Source organism: Ursus arctos, unplaced genomic scaffold (assembly GCF_023065955.2).
Source record: "Ursus arctos isolate Adak ecotype North America unplaced genomic scaffold, UrsArc2.0 scaffold_28, whole genome shotgun sequence".
In the NCBI taxonomy this organism is placed as follows: Eukaryota; Metazoa; Chordata; class Mammalia; order Carnivora; family Ursidae; genus Ursus; species Ursus arctos.
In genome coordinates this window covers 31705114-31731045 of record NW_026622963.1, presented here as the reverse complement: position 1 = coordinate 31731045, position 25932 = coordinate 31705114, and the positions used below count along the sequence as shown (strand labels likewise).

The window sequence follows — 25932 nt, the reverse complement described above, 5'->3', positions numbered from 1 at the left end:
CAGTTTAGGATTTTTCAACACTAACAGCTGTGTAGAATTAGAATTTATCAGAACGAACATGTTTGCTAGCCTTGTGAGAATTTTGAAAGCAGGACCATTATAAGAGATTAATCAATCTCTTCTCATGCTTTTAAACATCATATGTATTTCATTCACCTCAGGGTAAAACTCTTGGTTTGAGGAGTTGACGGGTTTAATTAAAGTATCAAAATGGTCAAATTTATTAATTAAATTCAACAACTACTTATTGTTAATCAACTCTGTATATTTGATTGCCTAAACTTGGACACCTCTGAGACTGAAAAAGGGAAGCTATTAATAATTAAATCGATACCACAGGCATAAACTGTTACCTTCCCTGGTAAATTGGGACAGAGTCACTCCATCCATGTATCCTGAGCTAGGGGATACAACTGTGATTAAAACAGGCAAAAATCTCTGCCCTTAATAAGGGAAATAGAAAGTAAAGTAGAATAGATAAGCATGTAAGAAAATAATAGATCCTTAGAAGAAAAATAAAACATAGAAGGAAAAAAGAAGTGTTTGGTGGTAGTAGTGGTGGTGGTGATGGTTGTGTGCGTGCATGTGTCTATGTGTGTGTGTGTGCGCACACGCACACAATTTTAGACAGGGAGGTCAAAACAATGGAGTTGCCGAAAGAATATAACATATTTTAGTTTATTCAGTTGACCTAATTTAGCCAAGGAGGGCTTTCATGGCTTGGATAAAATTTTTCTGAAACAACTCAGATGTAGACATTCTGAATCCAAAGCAAGGCATACTCACAAACTTTGGAAAGACAGAAATTGAGAAGGGAGGGGCGCCTGGGTAGCACAGCGGTTAAGCGTCTGCCTTCGGCTCAGGGCGTGATCCCGGCGTTATGGGATCGAGCCCCACATCAGGCTCCTCTGCTATGAGCCCGCTTCTTCCTCTCCCACTCCCCCTGCTTGTGTTCCCTCTCTCACTGGCTGTCTCTATCTCTGTCGAATAAATAAATAAAATCTTTAAAAAAAAAAAAAAAGAAATTGAGAAGGGAGAATCAGGTGACCATGGCATTGGAAGCATGCCTTGTCTGCTCAATACTTAGGTTTCACCTCTGACTGACATGACGGAGAGACTGTCAGAAAGTGAGTGAGCCTAGGGGTGCCTGGGTGGCACAGCGGTTAAGCGTCTGCCTTTGGCTCGGGGCGTGATCCCGGCGTTATGGGATCGAGCCCCACATCAAGCTCCTCCACTGTGAGCCTGCTTCTTCCTCTCCCACTCCCCCTGCTTGTGTTCCCTCTCTCGCAGGCTGTCTCTATCTCTGTCAAAATAAATAAAATAAATAAATAAATAAATAAATAAATAAATAAATAAATATAAAAAAAAGAAAGTGAGTGAGCCTATGGGCTTCTGCACTTGGCGGAGGGGGAGGGGGCATCTTGTATAAAGCCCCTTAGTCTTTGACTTGCGCTGGCCATTCAGGACATCTTAAGGGCCTTTCTTCTTCCATCTGGTGTCCTCGGGGATGGCAGCTTACCTTCGCTGAGCACCTACACCAGACGCTTTGCTAGGCACTTTGAGTAGGTTAATTTATTTATACTATCCCCATGAAGAAGTTATCATAGTGCCATTTTAGGGAGGAGAACAGCGATGTTTAAAACCCAACACTGGCAAACAGTGGAGCCAGGATTTAAGCCTAGGTGGCTCTAAGTCTAAAATCCTGCCTTAACCAGTTAGTCTTAGCATTCACCCCAGGGTACCCGTTGGCAGGAAGTGGGAGGAAGAAAGGAGAGGTAGGGTTTCCTAGGTTTCCCCAAAGTCCTGCGAATGGGCTTCTTTGCATGGCTGATCAGGAGCAGTAGATATGTTGGGGTGGTTGTGGATGTCTTTGCTGGTGGTGCATGAAGGTACAGCAACTTCTGCTGCTTCTCCGTGTGTCGTTGTGGTCGGGAATGGGGGTAGGCATGGAACATCTGGGGGGCATGAAAGCAAATCTTCCTGTTGTGGTATCCATCCCAGGCAGAAGTGGACGTGGACTTCAGTGTGTCGGTGTTTCTGGGTTTCACGCACGTTGGAAGGAGGGACGGTGCATGGGTATGTGTGTAGATAATAAGGGTGGGGAGAATGCATGCGGAGGTCTGAAGCTGGATAAAGGTTTTCTGACAGGGGCTTGAGTCAAGAGTTGAGTTTGAAGAGAATCCTTAATTTCCTGCCTGCCTTTGTGAATGGAATCCACAGACTGACCACATCCAGTCTTGGGACTGCTATTAGCAAGAAGCAGGATGTCTGGGGACCATATCTTATTATGGCTATACTTCACATCAATCTCACTGTGTAACCTTGTATTTATGTGTCATGAACATTTATATACTTCCCAGAAAAAAAAATTAGGTAGCATCTTATTTTCTGCAGAAGCTTGGTAAGGTAATATGGCAGGCAAACCATCATTTATATGCACCCGAGAGAACTGCTATAGCAAAGTGAAGAATTATTTTGAGATGTCAGTAACCCTCTCCAGTTTGCCTTTTACGCTAAAGGAGAGAGTATTTCCACTTGTGATGCTGTTATTTTCTTGGACTTCTATAACATATTTATCCAAAGGTTTCAATGAACGTCAAGGCAGTGTCTCTTTCAGTGTCACGATACGTGTCGTATAGGTAGAGAGAAGTTATTACTCTGTCATTTACTAAGGGTTTGCTTCATCATCACAGTGTCAGTGTCACTTAGGTATATACTCCAAGCATATGAATGTCTCTCACTGTGGTCTTCCAACTATCGGATTATAGCTACTCATCAAGTCTTGGTTCTTTACTGCCTATGGCCTGTTGTCTAGTTTCCCTCCATCATTTTGCTACTCAGGGCTAGGGAGCAAAGCATCCTTCATCTGCTTCCATGGGGAACTTTCCTCCGACTTATCCCGCTGAGTCTTCTTGTCTTTCTGGCAAAAACAAACGAGCAAGCAAACTACATTTTCTTCTAAGATATGAACTCATCTTAACGTCATTTGGCTTCTCTATTCTACACTCATGCCCCAAGGAGTCCCAGTTGGGAGCAGGGGTAAAGATTGGAAAAGTCTGGTTCTATTTCAAGCTGGCAAGGATATCCCTCCTTTCACTGGTTACAGAAGGCCCACCCTGCTACACACACATACAGGATGTCTCAGAATTCTAGGGAGGGTTTAGTTGCAGCTGGAAGGACGGTGCCCAGGCCTTCGACAGAAGTCTGTGAGAGCACACAGTCACAAGTATGCCCCAGTCCAGAGACCTCCTTAGAAACCTGGTTAGGGATACACCCTTTCGCACCAGAAGCTCAGGGGTGTATGAGCCCAGTTGTGCTGAGGAAGCCGAGAACACTTGCATGCCTGTGCATGTTCAGGGCACACAATGGGATCTTCGGATGAGTGTTCTCACCCCCCTCTGTGTGGTGGTGTGCTTCAGCTACCGCTGAGGTTGTGGGTGGGTCAGGGTGCAGTGAAGTGTCCATGAGCTGGAGAGTGTTCTAACACACACACTAGGACTTTGAGAGTTTCACAGCCCTGACGTTGCGGAATGTGATTTCCCACCTTCCTGTTGCTTCCCAAGCCTTGCAGTTCAAGATGGTTAAGATGGCCTCTTGGCGGGGGAACCTAATACATTGTCCTGTGGGAGATGCCTCTTAATTATGCAGTACCTCATGTCCTTATAGGTTCAGGGAAATCAGCTGCTGTTCCCAGGGCTAGTCCTTTGAGTTCTCACCTGGAGATTTATCCAGAGATAGAAACTCTGCCCTTTAAATGGTAATTAATCTTCAAACTCGTAGCTTTCTTAACATTTTGCTCTCTGATGATCTGAAAATAGAGGTCTCCTATCAGAGAAGGCCCCCAGAGCACCAGGACAGGAGTTTCCTGGAATGGAGTGGAGCTCAGGTCTTCCTGTGAAAGGGCTGAGTGATTCAGAGGGAAGAGGACAATGAAGGAAGGGAATCATTCTAGATGTACCATCTGGGACTGTTCATTAGGAAGTTCTCTCTAGTCTTTGTGATGGGATTCTGTACTCCTCGCTCCAGACTTTATCTTCAAAGTTGGTCACGTCTGTTGGTTTCTGCAACCAAATGGGGACAAATGACTCATGAGAAACCCATTTGTCTGGAAGAATTGCAACAGGACCTCCTGTCTGGGGTTGCTGGAGGGGATCAGATCACGTGAGTTCCACTATCTCTGTTGGCCTGGGTCAGCTGGGTCTCTCTTGAGCATTAGATGGTTCCTCTGATTTTTGTGGCCTCCTCCCATCCTGGCACTTGTGGCTAACCCTAATGGAAAGTAGATGTCTAATGTAACTTCCAGCCCAATGCTCTGGGCTGAAGCAGCCGGCCTGTGGGCGGATGCAGCCATGCAAGGAAAGCTTTCAGTGTAGGTGTTGGTCTCAGAGCCCCATGTTTGTAAGCTGTGTCCTTGTAATGCTTTATGGCTGGTGAAACCCGGGTATGTGGTGCCACCGTACAGGGTGGGAAAGGAGAAAAGGTCACTCTGTGGATGAGAGCAAGCATGTTGCAGTGGGCAGTTGGTTTCTCTCTGGGCCTCTGGGATCTCTCTTGAGTCTTTCTTCTTAAGTTCATTTCTAGAAATAGACATTTTATTCCTAGGGATAGAGACTAAATTGAGAGCCGAATTTTCCAGCGTTATATCAAGATTCTTTCCGCTGCAAGTGACAGAAACCTAATCCAATCTATCCCTAGCGAAAAGGCAATGTACTGTGTTCATAATCACAGAATCTAGATTTAAAACTTATTTCTGGTGTGGCCTAATTCTAAGACTGGACTAAATCCCCGGGCTTAACATACATTGCTCTTTCTCTCCCTCCTTCTTCTCATCTTCACTCAACCTTCCTACCATTCCTCCTTCTCTGTCTGTCTTCCCCCTTTCCTGCCTGAGACCGTGATCTCAGGGAAAGAGACGATAATGGGGAAATAGATTCCCAAACCATCAAGGCTAAGGAATTTTGGAAATTATGATGCTCAAATGCTACAGTGGTTGAGCAGCTGATCTGGGGCCTAGCTGTTCAGTGACAAAGACTTGTCTTCACTGGAGATGTCTCGCCATCGGGGGAACCCCACTGACCAGGCATGAAACGATCAGTGTCATTTGAGTCGGGCCAGGCGTCATGCTGAGAGAAGCTGCCAAAGAAAGACTAAGGAAGCAAAGCCCACGACTGACTGCTTTTTCCAGTCTCTCAATGAGGAGCACCCAAGTTGTCTCGTGTTGTTTTGATGAATGGTCGCCGCGCCTATGTAGTTCGTTACATCTGCAGATTTTGATCTTTCTGAATGAACAATCCCTCTTCAGCTTTTATGGGTGTTTTTATAGAAATAAAGTTCTAGGATTTCTATCACATTTTCCAAAATCTGACACCCTAACCCATCCATTTATATGCCTTAAACCATCCCAGGGAGTCTTCCTTCACCTTGGATGTGCTTAAGAGCTCTGATTCGGTGGTACAGAAGAACATTGGCTTTGGAGTCAGACTAATGGAGGCATGAGGCTTGGATCTTCCACTCTTCAGCCTTTTGAACTCCCATAAGTTGCTTCACCCCTTTCTTCCTTCCTCTGTGCAATGCCGTTGATAATACTAATTTCCACAGCCAAGGCCCACTGGGAGGACTGAATGAAGCAGTGCGTTTCAATTCATTTAGCACAGATCCTGGCTTAGTTTAGGCACTCGGCACGTTGTTCTGTATCCCTGAGACAAGCCTTCCACCTCAACCTTGGAATACTGAAAGCATCTCTTTCTACCTGTTGTGATAAATCCAGATGAGGCCTCAACTGTTCGGGTTACCTACCCGAGACTTGGCCTCGCTCCACCTCTGGGGGACCCACCAGGTGACCCTGAGAAATATTCTTCACCCAGTTTCAGTTAGCCTGAAAACGAGAAGTCCACTTGCTCCAATCCTCCTTCTATGCTTTTGGAGACACGAATGTGTATAATCGAGTAGGAATGCCTTTGAAAAAACCACCCAACTGTGATTACTGGCTTAGCATTTAAGACTTTCTCCTGGGTTCATCCTCAGAACAGCCTTCCCTCGCCTTTTGACCTTGAAGGGGAAGCCAAGAGGTAGGGCTTGTTTATAAGGGAGAAGGAGCAGCTCGCAGCTGCGTGCCTCAGATTATGGCTTGGGATGCCAGATGCTGTGTGGAGGGACAGCTCCCCCATGCCTTTCATCTGAGACTACCCTTGGCTCCCACCCTCTGCTGCAAAGACGCACTCTGGGGCCCCGTTGTAGAGTAACGGGCTGCGTCAGACTCGGGGGTCTCAGAGCTCTAACCTCGCAGCGCTGGGAGGGGCACCCAGAGGTTATCCAGTCTCTGCCTCACCGAATCATAGTACTTTGGAACTAGATGATACCTATAGGCCAACTAGCACAGCCCTTTTCCTCACCCTACCGATTTTACATATGAGACTCAGGGGCCCCGGGATGAGCCAGGTGGTATGATGTAAACCTAAGTCAGAGCCCTGGAGCTTCTGAGTTCTGGCCCGTTGCCCTCATTGGCCTGCCTGCAACACACACATGCACACACACACACACACGCACGCACGCACACACATGCATACACACGCCACTCTGGAAACTCAGGCTGCCCACGTGGGGGAGGGCGTTGAGATGAGCTTTTGTTCAGTGCTCTAGGTATATTGATTCAAAAGAGAAAATTTTGCTTTGGACAATCTCAGGCAGTTTTCGAGCGGAGAAGAATCTTCGCAACCCACTGCTCTGGCTACATAATCATTACAGACGTGAACATGAGAGCAGGAGGAAGCAGACGTTGCCAAAGCACAGAGCAGCACGCTGGGAGCCCTGGAGCAAGGGCTCGGATGGCCTGAGTCTCGGTCTAGTGCTCTTTCCACCCTATTCCGTGGTGGCAGATCTCGCTTGCTGCTTCCTCCCTCCTAGGATGCTTTGAGGCATCTCTAGGCACTGTATGGGTTGTGTGGCTGGGTTAATTAATACCCCTTTCCTAGAATTGCTCAGGGGATGGGCTAACTAGGAACCCCTGATGCATAAAAATAGTAGTGGTACTAACTTATGTCTATTAAGCACTTTGCAGTTCACAGGGGTCTCAGCTGCTATGATCACCCATCTGCAGGCTGCCCTGAGAACGTCATCCCACCACATTTTCCAAGTTGAACCCCTCCCCCCCTTTTAAGTGAAGGGTGAGGGCTTGTATCCACCCTTTCACATTCGTGGTCCGGCCAGAGATCCAGCAAGTGACCTATGAGTTCTCTCCTCCCAGGTGCGAGGGAACTTCCTTCAGAATTAGAGGGTCTTATTTCATGACTCAAAGAAGAATCCCATTTTCCGTTGGGTGTAGCGGTGCACTGAATTCTCCAGAAAGCGTTGGGTGTGTGAGAAGGCGCTTAGTGTTTGCTTCTCCTGGCCCTAGTCGGAACTGCTCTAGACTAGTTAGCGGTGGACAGCGAGCTTGGCTGCAGCTCAGAGAAGCTGGATAAGGCAGCCTCTCGTGGAAGGAGTGGCGTATTTTTTTATGTCCTGTCCCATGATGCTCTTCCAGCTTTCCTTTGCCCGGGGACTTAGCCATCCACGTAGGGGCAGGCTTCTGTCGTGGTGTGTATTGTTTGCTGAAGTAATTAAAATATGCAAAGTGTTCCCTGTCCCCCATTTTGCACTTCTTCCCCAGCTACTTCTGGCATTTTCTGTTGGCAGTTAATAAAACAAAAGGGGGGCCCAAAGGCCCGCGTCTCCCTCCAGCTAGAATGATTAATTCGGAGTGGTCTGGAAGTTGTAGATTTTACCTCTGGCTACAGCCGTGCCTTTTTGGCGGATCCGTTCAGCCTGCTCTGAGCACTTTGAGCGGGGGCTGTGAATGCTTCGTGAAGGCACAGGGCAGGTGGAAGGAGGGAGCAGGAAGGGGGCAAGGGTCTGGTTCGTTGATCATCACAGCACAAAACCGGAGGAGACTTCTCCTTCCTCAGGGTAAGCCTACATGGAGAGAGCTATAGCCAAGGACACCGGAAATTTACTTGCTAATCCAGCCTAAATGTTTACTACCACCACGTACCCCATCCACCCTCACAAGAGATTCAGCACCCCCTCCCTTCTAGAGGATGCTTCTCGCAAATATTATTTGTTTGCTGGAGCGAGCGTGGCTCCCTGTTTTGGTTCACGTATACTATGCCTGATGCTTTACGCGGGTCGTTTTGTTCAATCCTCATGGCCATTTCAGGAGGTGGATAGCAGACGGGAAGACTGAGGCTCAGAGAGGTTAACTGATTTCCTGAAGTGACGTGGCTATGAACTTGTGGCTCTGTGTTTGTCAGTGTATCACGCTGTTATCGGGCCCCTACTGTAAGATCTGCTTAGGGGCGCGTTGTCTTCTGTTCCCATTAGGGGGACCTGTTTTTGCACCGACCAGCTCTTCTAATAGGACATCTTGCCCTTGCCCTGAGTAGAGTGCGCAAGGTTCATTTTTTGCCAGGGGCGTCAGGCCTTGCCTCAGTTTACCTCTCCACCGGCCCAGACACACAGCTATCTGCCTCCTTCCAACCTGTGGCCCAGACAGATGAAAGATACACAAACCACATCATACTCCTGGAATCATCACAATGAGGGATATGGGGAGGCCGCAGCTGGCAAAACATCTTTTAGACACAGTTAAGAAGCAGCCCCTCGTGGTGACAGGTGTCGGATCAGGGCAGAAACCCCTGTCATTGTAGGAAATAATGCTCTATGTTAACACTGTCAAGAGTCATTTCTTTTTTTTTTTTTTTAAGATTTTATTTATTTATTTGAGATGGAGAGAGAGAGGGAAAGAGAGAGGGGGGAGATAGCGAGAGCATAAGAGCAGGGAGAGGGAGAAGAAGGGAGCCCATTGTGGGACTCGATCCTAGGACGCAAGGCTCGTGACCTGAGCCGAAGGCAGATGCTTCACCGACTGAGCCACCCAGGCACCTCTTAAGAGTCATTTCATACTGTTGACTATGCTTTCTAAACCGTCTTTCATTAGTCAGCCCTCCCAAAGTCTCTCCGAGGTACATGGAGGCCAAGCTCAGCAAAAGGGAGCTGTTTTCAGCCACCTGCTTCCGGGCAGCTGATGTGAGGCCCCAGCAGGAGCTGTGCATGCGGTTTCTCCCATGATTGCAGCATGTGGTCCCCATCGCAGACTTTGCAAGTGGCAGGTCCCCTGTGCTGGGCTGCTGGGATCTTAGAATTGGAAAGAAACGTTTTCCATTAAGAAAGGCAAGCAGTCCAGCTTCTCATCCCAAGCTAAGAGAGGTGGGCACGAAGCCTAAGCTTATTTAGAGATGGGACCTCACCGGCTAGCGAGGGAGAACATTTTGTCACTTATTGGAAAAACTCTTTTTCCACCATTGGGGCAAGTCAGCTCTGGTCACCACTGGGCTCGGGATTGGCAGATGATGTCATACTTTTGTAAGATGGTGACTAAGGAATCCAATTCTGTCATCTTCAGGCTATTGGGTATTCAACCAATAGGAAGCACTTTTTGTTACCAATGTCACTGAGAAGATCACTGGAGGAAACAATTTACAGCTCCGTCTGCCTTTTGAGGAAAAGGATCCCGTCTTGTTCTTTGCTTTTTAAATTCAAATCATCTTGTCTTTCCTTCTTTTTCCTGCCACTGAGGCCTAACACAAAGGAAATGAAGTCATTGAACTCCGTCCATAGAATATGCTAAGAAGCTCAGTCTTGTCTACTCTGAGACATGCATTCGCTGCTCTCTCTGGGTGTCAAAACCTTGCTTTTGTAAACAGCCAAATAGTCCAAGCATCTGAATTGGCAGCCCCACTGATCCTGGAAACCTGTTCCCAGTGCTTAGATGTGGAATCGTCCTGAACCCACAAAACCCATCAGGAGAAGGATTTGGAGTAGGGCGAGGGATTCACTTCTAGCTTGGCCTCTGCCTACCCTGGACTTGCTGACCTTCCATCCCTGAGCTGACTTCCTCATCCATAATTCAGAAATGGTATCTCATTGTCGTAAGGGTCACTGGGCAGAACTTTTCCAAGTTTCTGGAGAAACGGGAAGTGCTGTACAGTACACATAAAGACTGATAAATTAGCACCTTGAACATGCTACGTACACGTATGTGCATGTGAATACGAAAACCCTGCATGCTTGTTTCATTTAATATCTCGCTGAATTTCCGTACACGTCCTATGGAGTTTGTTATTTTACACGTAAGAAAGATGAGTCTTCCGGAGGTTAAATAAGTTCCCTAAGGTTGCTTCGCTAGTGAAAGGCATTGGCTAAGTTATAAACTGTCCCCTTTGTTCCTTCAGATTGTCTGTTTCCTTATCCTGTACATACGTTTGCAATATCAGTCATAGTATTTTTTTAGACTTTTTTTTTTTTTTTTTTTGGCATTGAATATCGAGCAAAGCCAATCTTGTCTGAAAGAGAGTTTCTTAGGTTTGGTAAATAAGTCTGAATCTAAATCAACACCTTGGGAGCACAGCCAAAGCCAAACAGGGTACATTAAAAATCTAGATTTATCACAAGAAGGCTTTATTCGCCCGTTTTCCTTTACCTATTAATGTCTGGCAAGCACTCGGGGTTTGGGGGGATCAGTCTAGATCCAATGTGATCCAAGGATCTGAGCTGAAGTAAGACGTCCTGCTTCGTTCGGTGCATTGAGGTTTTTAAACAACATCACTATGGTTCGTCTCCACTGGAAGATTTGAGTACAGCCAGGAGGCTCCATGTCTAGGCATCTGTAAAAGAAAATAAGGGCAAGTTATTTTTCAACCTATATCTTTGCACTTGCACTGTCTGCTCCGTTAAAAAAATATATATATTGCTTGGGGGCAATACAGGACAGTGAGGTGTCTGAATGAGGGCCAGCATTTAGACGGGATTTAGAAAGGGGAAAACCAAAGGGGGAGTTATCGAAGGTATGTGTTCCTGGGCCTTCCATCTGAGAACTTGCGTCTGGCAGACGCAGCTCCAGGTAAGAGAATTGGGGAGAATCACAATGGGCCTATTTATCCTCGAGGCTCACACTGCAAAACAGCTTGGCTCTTAAACTCCTTGTATTTTTGGAAGACTCCAAGGGTTTTTCCTAATCCTGGGGCTAGAGGCTCAGTCTGAAACAGCCATTCCACTGACATTCTGCTAAATGGATGCTTTTTTGCATAAACTGTCACAAAGCCCGGCTCAGAGGGAGCCACGCTATAATGACGGCTTTGTGAGCCTGTCTGCACCTTCCCCCCAGAGAATCCCAACGGCCTCCTAGACCCGGGGCTGAGGTCTTCAGTTTGTGTCTACAAGAAGCAAGGTTATAGCTTGTCCTACTATACCGGGAGGAGGGAGGGAGGCGAAAAGAAGGCAAACAGTTCTGCCTTATGAAGTCAGAAGTCAGATGTCACTATAGAAAATCTCAGGGTTTCATCCATGAAATTTCTGTAACCGGGGTGAAGCCACGGACAGACGTGCATGTCTGACGGTGCTCACCCACAATGTAGATTTACGTCCGATGAATATTCAGACTAATATATCCCTAAGGCGTCGCCCACACCACTGGGGAAACAGAGTTCTACTGGGTGACCCAGGGTCCAAACACAACAGGATGGGCACGAAGAAGCTATAGACCTGAAATTTAAACTTCCTACGACTCAATCCGTGTATTTTTGATTTGCATCCCTGTGTGTGTATATGCTTTTCTCCAGGAATACATTTATTGAAAACAACGTAACTGCAAACAAGAACAAGACTCTAGGGGACTTGCATTGCATTTACTGTTCTGAGTGACCTTGGGCAAGTCACTGCCTCTCTTCCAGGCAAGGTTTTCTTGCCTGGAGGCAGGCTAGGTAATTTCCAAGGCCTTTCCCAACTGTTTATGTTCCTAAGCTACAGCTTTAGCATTGAATCTCTCCTTTGGAGCCCTGGATTCTGACGAGTGTGGGATTTGGGGACGTGGAGCGGGTGCAGTTACCGGGTAGGGCTGGTCCCCCAAAGAGCACCCTGGAAGGAATACATGCCAAAGTGGCATGCCTGGGGAATGGGCCAGCGGGGCTGGGCAGAGGGGGGGAAAGCTGGTTGGAAATACAATGTCTGTAATTCAGAATAGCCAAGTGGGGAAAATGAAGGGAGAGTGGACCAGGGACAGGAGGAGGGTGGGTGGAATGGGGACGATCTGCAAAGGCAGACTGCCATTTCTATGGCTTTGGCGGCCTCCCTCATATGTGGGGAGGGAGCTATGAAGAGTGCCCAGCTGTCAGGGTGGGGGAGAGGCCGCGAGAAGGGTTAATTCGGGAAGGACGGTCATGCCATTCGGAAGTCTGGAAGCCATCAGCAGAGTGCATCAACTGGTTTAGGGTAGAACCGCTTATTTTTGCTGTCTTGGGGACAGGATACATTCGAGGAGGACGTTGCATCTTTCCTCCTACGTTTAGGCCATTTATTTCAGGAGGTGTCGGAGGGAGATCGCACCAGCTACGTGTGATCAGGACATGGTCGACAGGCCTGTATTACTGACTCTCTCCACCTGCGTGTGCAATGACACGCACGTGTGCATCTAAGTGTTCCCCTTCCCGATACATGGGTGTATGGATTTGCGTGCTAAATGTAGCAAATACTCGAGTGCAGCCCATGTACGTGAAACCCCAGGCTCTCACGAGCAGTGATTCTAAAGACTGTAGTAGCGGATGCTGGGCTGCCGCTGGGGGCACGTTCAAGGTGACTCCCAGCCTTGGCTGGTGATTCGCTTCGGACACGCAGAGCAGAGGGGAAGAGGCAGAGCCACTGGGGCATGAGGGAGACCAGGAGAATTTCCAGGGGTTGGAGAGTGCACAATGCTGAGGTTTCTGTTTTTTTCCTCATGCACATGGAGATTCTTCTATGTGCTGAGACATGCAATCAAGAAAGATTAAAACTGAACAAAAAAAAAAATGACACCAACGATAAACGGCAGTCGTTATGATTAAGCTGTTCGCCATTAACGTGCATCACGAAGCTTTTACAAGTCTTCAGAAAGCTACTACTGCCCTTTCCACGGACTTTAACAGACTTTGACTTGGCCCATACAGCTTAGTGATCCCGGAGGTAGCTTGAATCCTTCCATTCGTTCCAGAAATATCGCGCCCTGTGAATCGGTGTCAGCTCACCTTTGCTGCGCCGTGGTTTCTTTATCTGGAAAATATGGGTCACTTTGTCTCCTTTATACCTTGTCCGAGTCGCGCCAGCAGAGCTGTTTTGAACTTCTGGGAGAGAAGCGGGCTTCTGTGTGGTCTTTGTAACCCACCAGCTGCCTCCTTTTCTGTGTAATGAGATGCAGAGAACTGCGGGCCCTTCTAGAGCTCAGAGTTCCTCTTTAACCCAGAGCAGTGGGATCCGTCTGCCTGCAGGGGAGTGGGTGTCTCTTTCTGTGGAAAAGAGCAAGACAGTGCCTTGTTCAGGGAAGACGGGAGAGGAGAGGCGGCTGTGCGGAGGTGGGCGGGGGGGACACCCCCCCCAGAAGAACTCCATGCAGCGGGGCATCCTGCCCTCAGTGGAACTGCAGCCTGAGATCCTCCTTCAGGTCTTCACACCTGCAGTCCCGCTACTCCTGGCCCCCAGGGCAGGGTGGGGAGCGAGGGCTAAGGACTTAAAGAAGTGGGGTTCGGGGATTTGGGGCAGGCACCCCTGGCTGGAGGTGAGGCGGCTACTCTTTCTTCCCACCTTTTGCATCCCCTCGCCTTATACTGCTGACCAGGATGGGTGGGATACCGCCCCGAGGAAGGACAGAATTGAGGCAGAGAGACAAGACTCCAATCTTCACACTGCTAGGAGCTCAGTCTCTGGACCTGTGGTCTTCAAACCTTGATGCCCCTAAAAGAATTTTGAAAAATCACCTATGCGTGGCCCCCCACACCTTGTAAGTTGCTATGTAAAATCTTCAATGTAATTTCAAATAGTTGCAAACAATGCCGTTTCCAGAATATTGTAAATATTGGCATTAAAAAAATACATAACTCCTGTAATGTATCTAATGAACTTTGAATACCAGAGCAATTTGATACATCATCTGTTAAACACATGAAGTGCTCAGTCAGTTTTACATGGTTCCTTCTTCTTCCTGAATTTATGTTTTCATTCCAGTTACCCTACCAAATTTTATCCTTATGTATTATATTTTTATGCATGGAAGCCTTTTATTGGCCACTCTATCATAATTTAATGTGACAAAAATATGTATGAAGATTTAAATTTAATTTTTAATGTCTGATAGCCATTAGTTTCTAGATGGTAAGAATTTTGGGATTGAGTTATCATTACAATTATTAGCAATACACAGCAAGTAGGCAGCGGATCAAAGTAACGCATTTATATCACAACTTTGATGAATACGAACGATAGGAAATATGATGTTTTTGGAAATGCATCGCCTACATTTTTCCATTAGTCCATAATGACTATTATTTATTGCTAAAGTAAGGAAGGTTCAGGATCAGTTCTATTCCTGTTTTTTATTTATGTAACTACAAGAACTGAGAAACGTTTACACTAAACAAATAAATGGCAAGGAAAGCGTTTTGTTACAGCACTGTGACTCAGTTCTTTTAACAATTGGTTGTCTATTTGCCTCAAATCTCATACTGGCGTCTTATCCAAATTTCTTTTTAGTCTCCACTTAGCTGATCATTCTTTTAGGTCTGTCCCCCTTCAATTGTTTGAAAAGAATTGGAAATGACTCGATGTGCAAAAGGATTTGCTTTCTAGCCAGTAGAGACATTCATTTTCAACACCTGTACCAGTATTTCACAGGGTTTATTTATTTGTACTCTGTAGGTTTTCTCCCCTGAGATTTAGGATGAGTGAGAGACTTGTGTTTCCTTTTGAGAGTGGCAGGTGTGTATGTGTGTGTGTGTGCGCGCGTGCTCACGGTTGGGAAAGGGGATTGCTGGGCCACAGTGGGTGCTCAGTCCATGTTAGAAAAAAAATCTATATGGGAGTTTAGGACCAGTGAAATCCTTCCACGCTTTCCCTTGCCTGGGTACCCACTGGAAAAAACTGCACATGTCTCCAAAGTTTTGTGGCTCCTGGATGGGAACCACTTCAGTGGACACTGCAGTCTCTCCCTGCCTGTTACACTGAATGGGAATTCTAGGCTCTTATTCTGTATGGGGTGAGGAGTCACCCAAGATAAATGTAAAAAGTGCACCTTCCCTACTGAGAATAACAAAGGGTGGAAATATCAGTGGGGGGCTGGGTAGACGAACTGTGGCATGCTCAGGCACAGTGGGGTCCTACGTAGCTGTAAAGGAACCAGTACCCCAGAGAAAAAAATGTAAAGTACACAACAGGTATGTTACTTTTTATCTAAGAGAATGAAGAAAATGAATATAACCTGTATTTTCCTATGTTAAAAACAATAGAAGAATAAACTAGCATCATACCCAAAAAATGGTTACCTAGAGGCAAGGAAGAGATCAGGGTGGGGGGAGTGGGCAGAGATGGTTCAGACTTGGGTTTCCCATACTTTGTTGGTTTTAGCTTTGAAACCGTGGGACAGTTTTCACATCATTATAAACATTTAAATTTGTAGAATTGAATCAATTATGCAAAATAAAAAGCAAAATGAAACACATAAGCCTAACTATATATTAAGTATATTCTATATATTTTATAAACATATATTAGGATAAAGCAACTATGTAATATTACTAATGGAATCAAGATTTTCAGCGTAAGAAAAAAATACTGATACAAAATCAAAGAGGTGAAGTGAAAGCTCTGTAATCCTTAATTTGAGTTGGAAAAATCAATATGAACTCATGATGTATTTTCTTTTAAAAGTTTTTCCTAACTACTTCTATTATAAACACCTAGAAATAATGACCAACCCAATAGCAATGAACACTCCTGGCATCCATAGCATAGCCTCTAAATACTCCGTTGTCTGCCCAAAGGTATACCCAAATAGTTAATGAGGGAACTTTTTTCCTTTTAGAAGATTTCTGGCAAGTATATGCTAGAATTAGAATGCCACCCTTCTGTCGCCGCTAATGAAATAGTGGGTCTGGCCAGCGATCACCAGTGTCTGCTGTTAGCTTAGGTGAAAGAGGATGTTATGGTAGATGACCAGGCTGACATCTTGGGGATCCATGCTAATACGGGTGGTGGGAGGTGTCCTCCAAGGTAGTGTAATCCAAAGATCTCCAAGTGCTTATTTTCTTTGCAGAATCATTTCTTGGAATCCTTGCCTTATTCCTGTATGTCTCCTGTTTCAAAGCTCCGCCTTCACAGGTCTTTAATGTAACTTGAGAGTTTGGATCATTGGCTAGGATGTCTCAGGCAGTGCCTAGGCAAGTTACCTTATTTTCATCTGTGAAATGGGGATAATAGGGAATTCAATCATATAGGATGGGATTAAATGAGGGGTACGTGGCCGGTGCTCAGCGTGCATTCACTGGTATTACTCTTAGGAAGACTATTATGTCAGCCCATCGCTTGTCTGGTTAGGTTTTAACACGGGATGTAGATTTTTTTCCCTGGAGGAAAAATCAGTGTAGGCTAGGTGGGTCTTTATGGGGAATATGGAAACCAGGAAATTAGGTTTGTGAGGCTGCCCATGAGCATGTAAGGACACACATAGTAAATAGTCATTGCACTTTACGTGTATACTATTACATTTAACAATACTCAGTGGGATTTTGCATACCTCATCTTACTTTAAGAAGGGGTGTTGCTTGATTCCTATGTTGAAGATGAGAAAATAGAGCTTGAGGGCTTGTCTAAGGTCACATCACAACCCAACGCTTCTGACTCCCAGTTTATTGCTCTTTTTGTTATGTTACTGGCCTCTTGATATATTTTAGTCCACTTCTGGAGGAATGCCTGATAAATTTCACCCACACTGGTGGTGAACATCTTGATAAAATTTTTCGTACTGGGGTCCCTGCAGTCAGTTAATACCCTTCTAATACTTTTATTCCCAAACACTTAAGCTCATCAAGGTTTACACCAGCACACTTGAATGACTCCCTCTTTGTAAATTTGGAGATTTCAGTCTGGAACACTTCTTCTGAATTGCGTATAAAATCATTAAATGAGGCAAACACCAGCATCAATTTGGAGGAATCCATGACTTAAAATTTTTCATCAAGAGGAATGATTCTGTATTTTATTTTTTTCACCAAGAAACCAGGTCAAATAAGCTATTTCACAAAATTCTATCACAAACATACTTTTTCTTTACAGAACATCATCTTTTGATACAGAACTTACATAAATTAGGTCCACTGGTTTTCCTTTTTTTGGATGTTTACTTTTTCCTTTTATAGTTTTTAAACTTCAAATGTGATACATGATCATGATGAAATTATAAACAGCATAGAAATACATATAAGTGGGATTTCCTCCTTGGTCAGTGCTCACTCTCACTTTTTTCTCCAGAAGAAATATTAGTTTAATGACTCTATTTCTGGATCTTTTTCTGTGCATTTACAGACTTCTGCATTATTCCCTTTTAATGTACTTGCTTATGTATACACATTTCTACATGAATTAGAATGCTTATATATATGTATATATATATATTAATGTCTTGTGTTTTCATTTAATGTATCCTAGACCTACTTACATATCACTACACATACTCCACTACATTCCCTTGAACCTCTACAAATAAATATATAATGATGGACAAATTGTTGCCCTTAAAAACAATGAAATAAACATCCCTTTCAACCACTTATTTTTGCTTATAAGAGCAAATATTTTCTAAGACTCCTAGAAGTAAAATTACTGAGTTACAAGGCACTCCACATGTTCAGTGTGGACGGACCCAGCCACGCTGCCCGCAGATAAGGCGCTGTGTGCGGGGACACCTGAGAATAACTGTATCCTCGTACCTTTTCAAGCACTAGGTAGTATCAATCTTCTCAATTTTCCCCATATGACATCCAAACTGTGTCTCTTTGTTGTGTTGATGGGCATCTGTCCATATGTTTGTGTTCCTTTGTAGCCCTTTTGTGGATCATCTGTTCTATCCTTTATTCATTTTTTTTTTTGGTTGGCTTGCTTTTTTAAGACTAATTTAAAGGAACAGTTTATGATATATGGATTTTAATTCTTTGTTACATATATTGAAATATTTCCTCTGTCATTTGTTTTTTAACTATACTTATTTTGTATTTTGCCATGCAAAAAGTGATTGGTTTTTATAAGTTGTATCACTAAATCCTATCCTTTATGGCTTCTTGAACATGTGTCTTATTTAGGAAGGCCTTCTTCTCCTGAGTTATACAGATACTTTTCTAAGTTTTCTTCTAATATTATTATTGTTTTGTTTTTATGTTTAGCTCTTTAATCCATCTGGAAATGATTTTTGTATATGGTGTGAGGTAGGTATCTAAGTGTACTTTTCAAATGAATAGTTCATTGTCCCAACACTTTGATTACTAACCCATCATTTCATATATTAAATTCCAATATTATACATGGGTCTGCCTCTGGACTCTATTTTGTTCCATTGATCAATGAAATTTGTCTATATCTATGCCAATAACACAGTGTGTTCGTTCCTGTAGTTTGATAATATGTTTTGCAATCTGATAGAGTAAATCTCCCCTGTCGTTCTATTTCAAATATATCTTCATTTTTATTCCTCTAGACAAATTTTGATGTCATCCTGTCAATTTTCATACATCATTCCATTGGGGTTTTCATTTAGGTTGTGTTGAATTTGCAGACTAATTTGAGGGAGGAATGAGAGATTTATGACATCGAGTCTTCCTATTCAAGGAAATGACATATCTTTCCATATGTTAAGACCTTCTATTATGTTTTTCAATACTTTTCTTTAACTAGACCTTGTACATTTTCTGCTAAGGTTTATGCCTAGGAATTAAGATTTTTTTTGTTGCTATTATACACACAATCTTATTTTCCATTGAATTTGTTACTACTGAGGATAGTTTGATTTTTCTAGGTTCATTTTATATCTGGGTGGCTTACTAAATTGTATAATGATTCTAATTGCTTTTTAGTTAAATACCTTGAATAAGTCTTAATCATATGCATGCAATGGTTTTTGACTCTTCAATGCTTCTACCTTGTTTTTATTTTTGCTTTATTGCATTGGCTAGGACCATCTCAACGGTATTGTGTAAAATCAGCGATAGAAGATACTTTTCTATGCTTCTAAAGTTTTATTAGCACATATAATAGTCAGTGTGTTAAATAAAGGAAATTACCATCTATTACTAATGAATTTGGCCATTTAATCAGGAAAATGTGTTGAAAATTTTGTCATCTTTTGAAAGGATGGATTTTCTTCTTTTATCTCTTAATTTAGTGAATTAAGCACTAGATTTCTTAAGGCTGAGGCATTCTTGCATTTCTATTATAAATCTTATTGAGTTATAATATGGAGTTCTTATAATATCTTGCTGATTCAGTATAATATTTTATTCATATTTGGAGGCTGTATTCATAACAGATAATTTTACACATATATAGATAAAATATCTATGGTTGTACTCATGTATTGAAGGCTATATGCTATGTTTGACTGATTTCATCATCAGAAGTATTCAAGTTACAGAAAGTTTTGGGAACTTTCTTTGGGAAAGTTTCTAACTTTTTTATTTTTTATTTTTTGGTTTGGAAAAGTATAAATAGGATAAGAAATTTTAGTAGAACTAACCCCAAAAAATCATCCGGACCTTGTACTGTTTTAATGTATAGAATTTTTACTACAATTGTAATTGTTTTTTGTGTTTGAACTTTCTACTTCTCTCTTTTTTCATTATTTTTTTCTAGTAAATCAATTATGACATCTTTATTTCCAAGTTAATTGTTGTAATATTTTTAACGTTTTACATTTTTCTCCTCTGTGTCTTTATTAACCTTGCCAAAGGATTTTATTACCGATTAATTGTATAGATATAGTCTCCTTTTAAAATTTTTTCCCTTTTGGTTGGTTGGTTTGCTTTGCTTTCTTTTATACTAATTCCTCATTTTATTTTTTTTTAATGTTTTTTTATTATATTATGTTAGTCACCATACAGTACATCCCTGGTTTCTGATGTAAAGTTCGATGATTCATTAGTTGCCTCATTTTATCTTTATTATTTATTTGCTCTTTCTTTCTATTGTCGTGTAGGTCTTTACTACCTTTTGTTGTTGAATCACATTTTAATTTATTATTTTAAAAATAGGTGCTTACATGTTATAATTTAAAAAATAACTTTCTCTGTATTTCATAGGTTTCAATGAATACAGATTTATTTATTTTTTTTTAAAGATTTTATTTATTTATTCGACAGAGATAGAGACAGCCAGCGAGAGAGGGAACACAAGCAGGGGGAGTGGGAGAGGAAGAAGCAGGCTCATAGCGGAGGAGCCTGATGCGGGGCTCGATCCCGTAACACCGGGATCACGCCCTGAGCCGAAGGCAGATGCTTAACCGCTGTGCCACCCAGGTGCCCCCAATGAATACAGATTTAATTATCATAATAAATACTTTTACATTTAATTTTCAATTATTCCTTTACCAAATAGTTTTTTAATTGCCCAGAGAGAAACTTTTAAAAAATTATTCTTTTGTTGTGAACTTCTATTTGGCACAGAAAATGTTTCTCATTTTTATTTTATGTTTGCTGTGTTTTTTCTCTTGGCATTTCAGCTTTCCTTTGAGGTACAATATGTGATTGGTTTTATAAATTGTTTCAGATAATTGAAAATAATTTTCAACTTTTTATGGAGGCTGAAGGACACACAATCGTAATACTCATATCTATCAATTAAAACCGCGATCTGTTTTTTCAAAATGTGTCTTTGTTTATCTTGTCTTCTTGATCTGTCCATTGTGAAAGAAGCGTTTTGATTTTCCATTATAATGGTATTTTATCAGTTTCCTTTGCTTTATATCCTATTTTAACTCTTTGTATATTTTTGTTGCTATGTTACTGGGAACCTAATAATTCATAATTATCATAATGCTGAATTTTGCCATCTTGAAATATGTACATTACTTTTTTAACTTTTAAATCTTGGCATTCTAAACTTTTTCCACATGTTTTAATTGTCAGCATTTTATATATTCAATATTATGCATTTAAATCATATATTGTGTATTTCAAATATATGTATTTAATATATATTCTTTATTCCTTTTATTGTTGTATTTTTGCATTCTTTCATTTTTAATATTTTCTGCACGTCTTCTCTAAATAACACACATCTTGATTTTTACATAAATTTTCTCTTATTTAAGAGGCAGTATAACCCATTTGTATATAGTGTCTATATTATATACAAATTATTATAAAGATATTATCTTTGTATAAAAGATATAAATTATATGCAAAGATATTATTTAAACTTCTTTTTCATAGTGTGCCTTCAGTATCATTAGCCCATTCCTCTTTCTCGTCATCTTTTTGCTATTGGTTAGAGATTTTTGGTTCCTTTTTCTAAAAACTGGTTCGGAAGCTATACGTACTATTTCCGTTCTTCTAGGAGGCACTTAAAAATTTTAGCAAGCAAATTTAAATTGAAACTCTTATAATCAATAAGTCAGGAGTGTCTGTAAACTCGCTTGCCCTCCCTAAAAGACAAAGCCTTTGCCAGGCTTTTAATGATTTCTCTTTCTACTCTTCTATGTGCTTATGGCTGAAATTATCTGAAGGTTTCATTCCAGAGAAGTAGTGTTAACAGTAGCAGTCGTGGTACTCTCAGCATTATTAGTATTATTGTTTACTTTACGTCTCTATTTTACAGGAAGATTTTATTAGTAATTGTATCACATTTTACTACCAAATTAGCAACGACTATTTAGATTTAAATTGTGTTTTTGTGACTTATATGCTCTACGTTATTCGTTATGTTCCCAGTCATTGTCTATTTTAGATTCTTTTTTTCTGTTTTTCTGGAGTAATCCTCGCTTAATTTTTGCTCCTTTATTTTCTGAAAAGCTGTGAGTGGTAAACTTTCGGAGTCTTTGCTTGTCAGAAAGAAACCCCCTCATTTGTCTTTACACATGACACAGAGCTATCTCGGTTATCAAATCCCAGGTTGAAAACAGCTTCTGCAAATCCTTGTCATCATTTATCTTCTAAAATATTTCAAGTAGATAAGGCAAACATCATTTTCCCTTTTTAGAAATAAGATTGCCCATTTTCCAATAAGTCATTCTTTCCTAAGTGTTCATTATCCTTATCCCTTCCAACTTACCCACCATAGAGAACTTCTAATTAATAGTTCATCAGGACATTTATAGAGAGCTCTATCAACGGCAAGCATTTTTCTAACAACAAATTCTATGTATGAGCCAAAAGTTCCCATTTCTGATGTTCTGTTTACTAATGATGCAGTGAGTTCCTGAGTTTTAAAACATGCTGCAAATTTTCTTCCACTTATGCTAAGACCTCTAGCCTGCTGGGCTGTGAGGATTTCCCTAATGTTTTCTCAGGAAAGGGTACCCTGGATGTCAGTCACTTCCTCTTGTCCTTGACTGTCAGATCTGTAGACCAACAGATGGGTCTCCTTAGGCTATTTTAAAGGAGGCTTTTCTCACTGGCCTTTGAGATGTCACTAAGAACTGCCGTAAATTCCCTTTCTCTACCTGATTTCTTACGAGCACATGGTCTTCCATACATTTGGAACTTCCCTGTCCCCTTCACTTGAAACACTGAGCCATAAGTTACACTGAGACATTCAGGATTGTCAGATAGAAGGAAACGTCGTAGTTCTACAGATTAGATGCCCTTGGATAATACTGCACTTTAACCACCTCGGCCAAGGAGTTCAACTCGATGTCTGCAAATACTCAGGTACTTGATGGCCTCCCTCAGTGATTCTGCTGACTTCCCTCTGGACCTCCTTTCAAGGTTAGGTTCACCATAGTACCAGATTCTAAAACCTCTCCCACCCTGAATCGTCTTGTGATCTTTCTTTACACTCCATGCCAAGGAACCTGCCTTCCCTTAGGGATTATCTCTAATTGCGACTCTAGCTGCCTCCGGTACTGTAGACCTTGGGTGTCAGTACCCCCACTGAGCCTCTGACCTGAGTTGCGTCAGGCCGTAGCGATCTTAGAATAAGACGCATCGAGCGTGCATCTACTTACGAGGAGTGCAGACAGGCAGGGACCGATTCTGGCCATCTGGTCACTCTCTGTGTGCCTCTGTGCTGACCCCTTTTAGGTGGGAGGACACACCATGCTCCCCATCCGTTGGATGCCCCCTGAAAGCATCATGTACCGGAAGTTCACCACGGAGAGCGACGTGTGGAGCTTTGGGGTGATCCTTTGGGAGATCTTCACCTATGGAAAGCAGCCATGGTTCCAGCTCTCAAACACAGAGGTACAGGGCGGGGGTAGATGGGAACCTCCATTTGGGGTAGGCTGATAGGAGTTATCTCAGGCCAGGAATTAGACCTAGCATACCAAACATGAGGTGGTGTTTGGAGCTAGCTGGGCAAGTATAGGTATAAGCAAGAGGGGGAGCTTCTCAGTAGGAAAAACATTAGAGCTGTAGGGAGTGTGGTATAATTGTCAGGAGAGCATGAAATCAGATGTCTAAATTGAGATGCGAGTCACGGATCTGTTTGTTCTGCTACACTTAAAAATCACAAATGTTTCACTAAGACGGAGCATGAAAACAAAGAACAACTCTGAGTTTTTCAATTGTGCCATCTTGTGGAAACACCCAAAGGATCTGGATTCCCAAAGGTTTCCGGCCTGCCAGGCCCGGGATGTACAGAGAATGGTGGATGGGGAAGGCCAGTTTCACGTTATTGATAGAGCTGTGTGTGGACCTCCAGGAATAAAAGGGCTCATGATAGTAAACAAAATAATAATAAACACATTCTATGCTTTCGTAATTTTGATTTATAATAATAATAAAAATAGCAGCAATCGAATTTTCACAACAGCTATCATCTAGTGTCAGATACTTTTCTAAGCACTTTAGCTGTATTAACTCAGTCCTTTCCGCGTGAATACCTGTAGAGATTCAGGGCAAAGGGAAGGGACCTGCTTGGGGTTCTGGAGAGACTCCGATGGGGGCTTCTGCGGCATGGAGAAGGCATGGGCCATGGCCATGGGATGCCTGCCTCCAAAGCCAGTCGGGGCGGTTCTCATTTATGTCTGGACCAGACTCATGTTGCCCTGGAGAACTCAGGATAGTTCATAGACAGTAACGGGCTCAGATTGCCAACCAAGCAGACCTATAAGAAATTGCAGTTATTTTTATGGTCTTCTGTTGTCTACAAAAACATGAAGACAAGGGCCTTTTAATATTGCAATCTTATCCGAATATTCCAGAAAGCGTCTTTGTTTTTGGAAGCTGTATTCCTCCTTCCTTTCCTGTGCCCTAAACAGTGAGTTTCAGGGCCTGAAAAGAAGATATTTCTTTAAATCTGTAGTATCTGATCAATCTCCAGCTGAGTGAGTCTTGACCACTTTTTCCAAAGTAGGACAAACACTTTCAGGACCTTAAAAAAAAAAAAAAAAAAAAGAGTATGTATCAGCACCCATCTGTTGCAGTGTTTTTTAAAAAAAAAATTGTTGCTGTTTTCTTGGGGCATGGGACACACACATACACACACACGCAAACATGCACACATGTCCGTGCATCTGTGCAAATACCTACCCGCGTCCATGCACACGTGCACACTCCTGCACACACATGCATGCACACGAGTAGAACAGCCAGAGGACAGCCTCCGTGTAGTTTGGTGGCCCCATTAAAGAGGGGATCTGGGTGGAGGGCACTATTGGTGACAGCAGAAGGTCTTCCCTGGAGATCCAAGCCAGCTCAGAGTAGCCAACAAGGTGTTTCTGCTCATTTCTAACACAGTTTGGTGAAGCGTTAGCCTGGAAGGTGGGCTTCCTGCCCCCAGCCACCTGTCCCTCTCCACAGCCCAGAGCAGCCAAGTACCGTTAGCCACTGATCATGGGTTTCTTTATGGAGGTTGACAACCCAGCGAGCCTCACACCGGATGAGACACTAGCGAGTGCTTTTGATCGTGGCATTAGCAGCTGCCGCAGTTTGAGCCGGGTCCCTTTCTGTGGAGGTGAAGGTAATGGGGTGTGGAAACAGGGCTCTAATAACAACAGAGAATATGAGCAGCTGGAGACCGATCGGGCTGGCACAGAAACGAGCCTCGTGGGCCGGTGCCGACCCTGGGGTGAACAGACCAAGAGAGTGCTGACACCTCGGGGGCTTGACAAGCTGTCCTCGGGTCAGAGTGACATGAGCCAACGCCCCAGACAGGGCGCTGTTGGGGACAGCATGGGGAGATAAAGGAGACAAAAGGCACTTCTCTTGGCCAACTAAACACAGACTGAGGGGGGCAAAGACCCTGGAGGCATTCAACTGGACATGAGTCCGTGTATTTTATCATTATGACTCACCTCCGAACGAGGAAGCTGGAGTTTGGGGGAAGCTGCCCAGGGTTTCATAATGATCGAGTTAGGGAGACATTAAAAACAAATCCAAGACGAGGAAGGTGAAAACCTGAAAAGTCACATGTTAGATGTCAGCAAAGAAGTGTCTTTGAGAAATTGGAAATGAACCGCAGATTACAGGCTTGGTCCTTACGTGGCCAGCTGGGGTTGGTCCAGCCATACATGATTTATTTTTCTTCTTAGGGCCTCCCCTGTGGTATGTCGGGCCATGCTTTATGCCCTTGGCTTCATATGGGCCTTACGACTACACAGGAGGTAGTCCGGGCACACATGGAATCCCTATCTTCCAAATGAGGCTGCTGAGGCCCTCTTATGTTCACTGACCTGTGCTGGCCGCCCAGCAGTAGTCCTGATGTGAAGACTTTAACAGAGGCCAAATACGGGGTTCGTGCAAAGAGCGGGGGAGGAGGGGCCTCGCCGAGAAAGGGAACCGCATGGCAGCTTAGAGGGAAGCCTGGTGCTATGCACAGAGGCTGAGAGTGGGAAGGGAGATGGCCAGGAGGTGGGAGCTAAGGGGAGGGAGGAATGGAGGGGCCGGATGGTGCAGA

At 43.3% G+C, this 25932-nt stretch overlaps 1 protein-coding gene across 2 annotated transcripts in view; it reads left to right on the top strand.

Moving 5' to 3' along the window:
* The window catches only part of NTRK3 (neurotrophic receptor tyrosine kinase 3), a 384278-nt gene that overhangs the window by 341578 nt on the left and 16768 nt on the right, over nt 1–25932 (top strand). The window contains exons 16-17 of one of the 2 annotated variants that reach the window (XM_057303718.1): nt 18270–18311; nt 23118–23276. In XM_057303718.1, the coding sequence (XP_057159701.1) occupies nt 18270–18311; nt 23118–23276 (201 nt within the window). The remainder of the gene's footprint in view (nt 1–18269; nt 18312–23117; nt 23277–25932) is intronic. The other variant, XM_026510431.4, reaches the window with a different exon arrangement.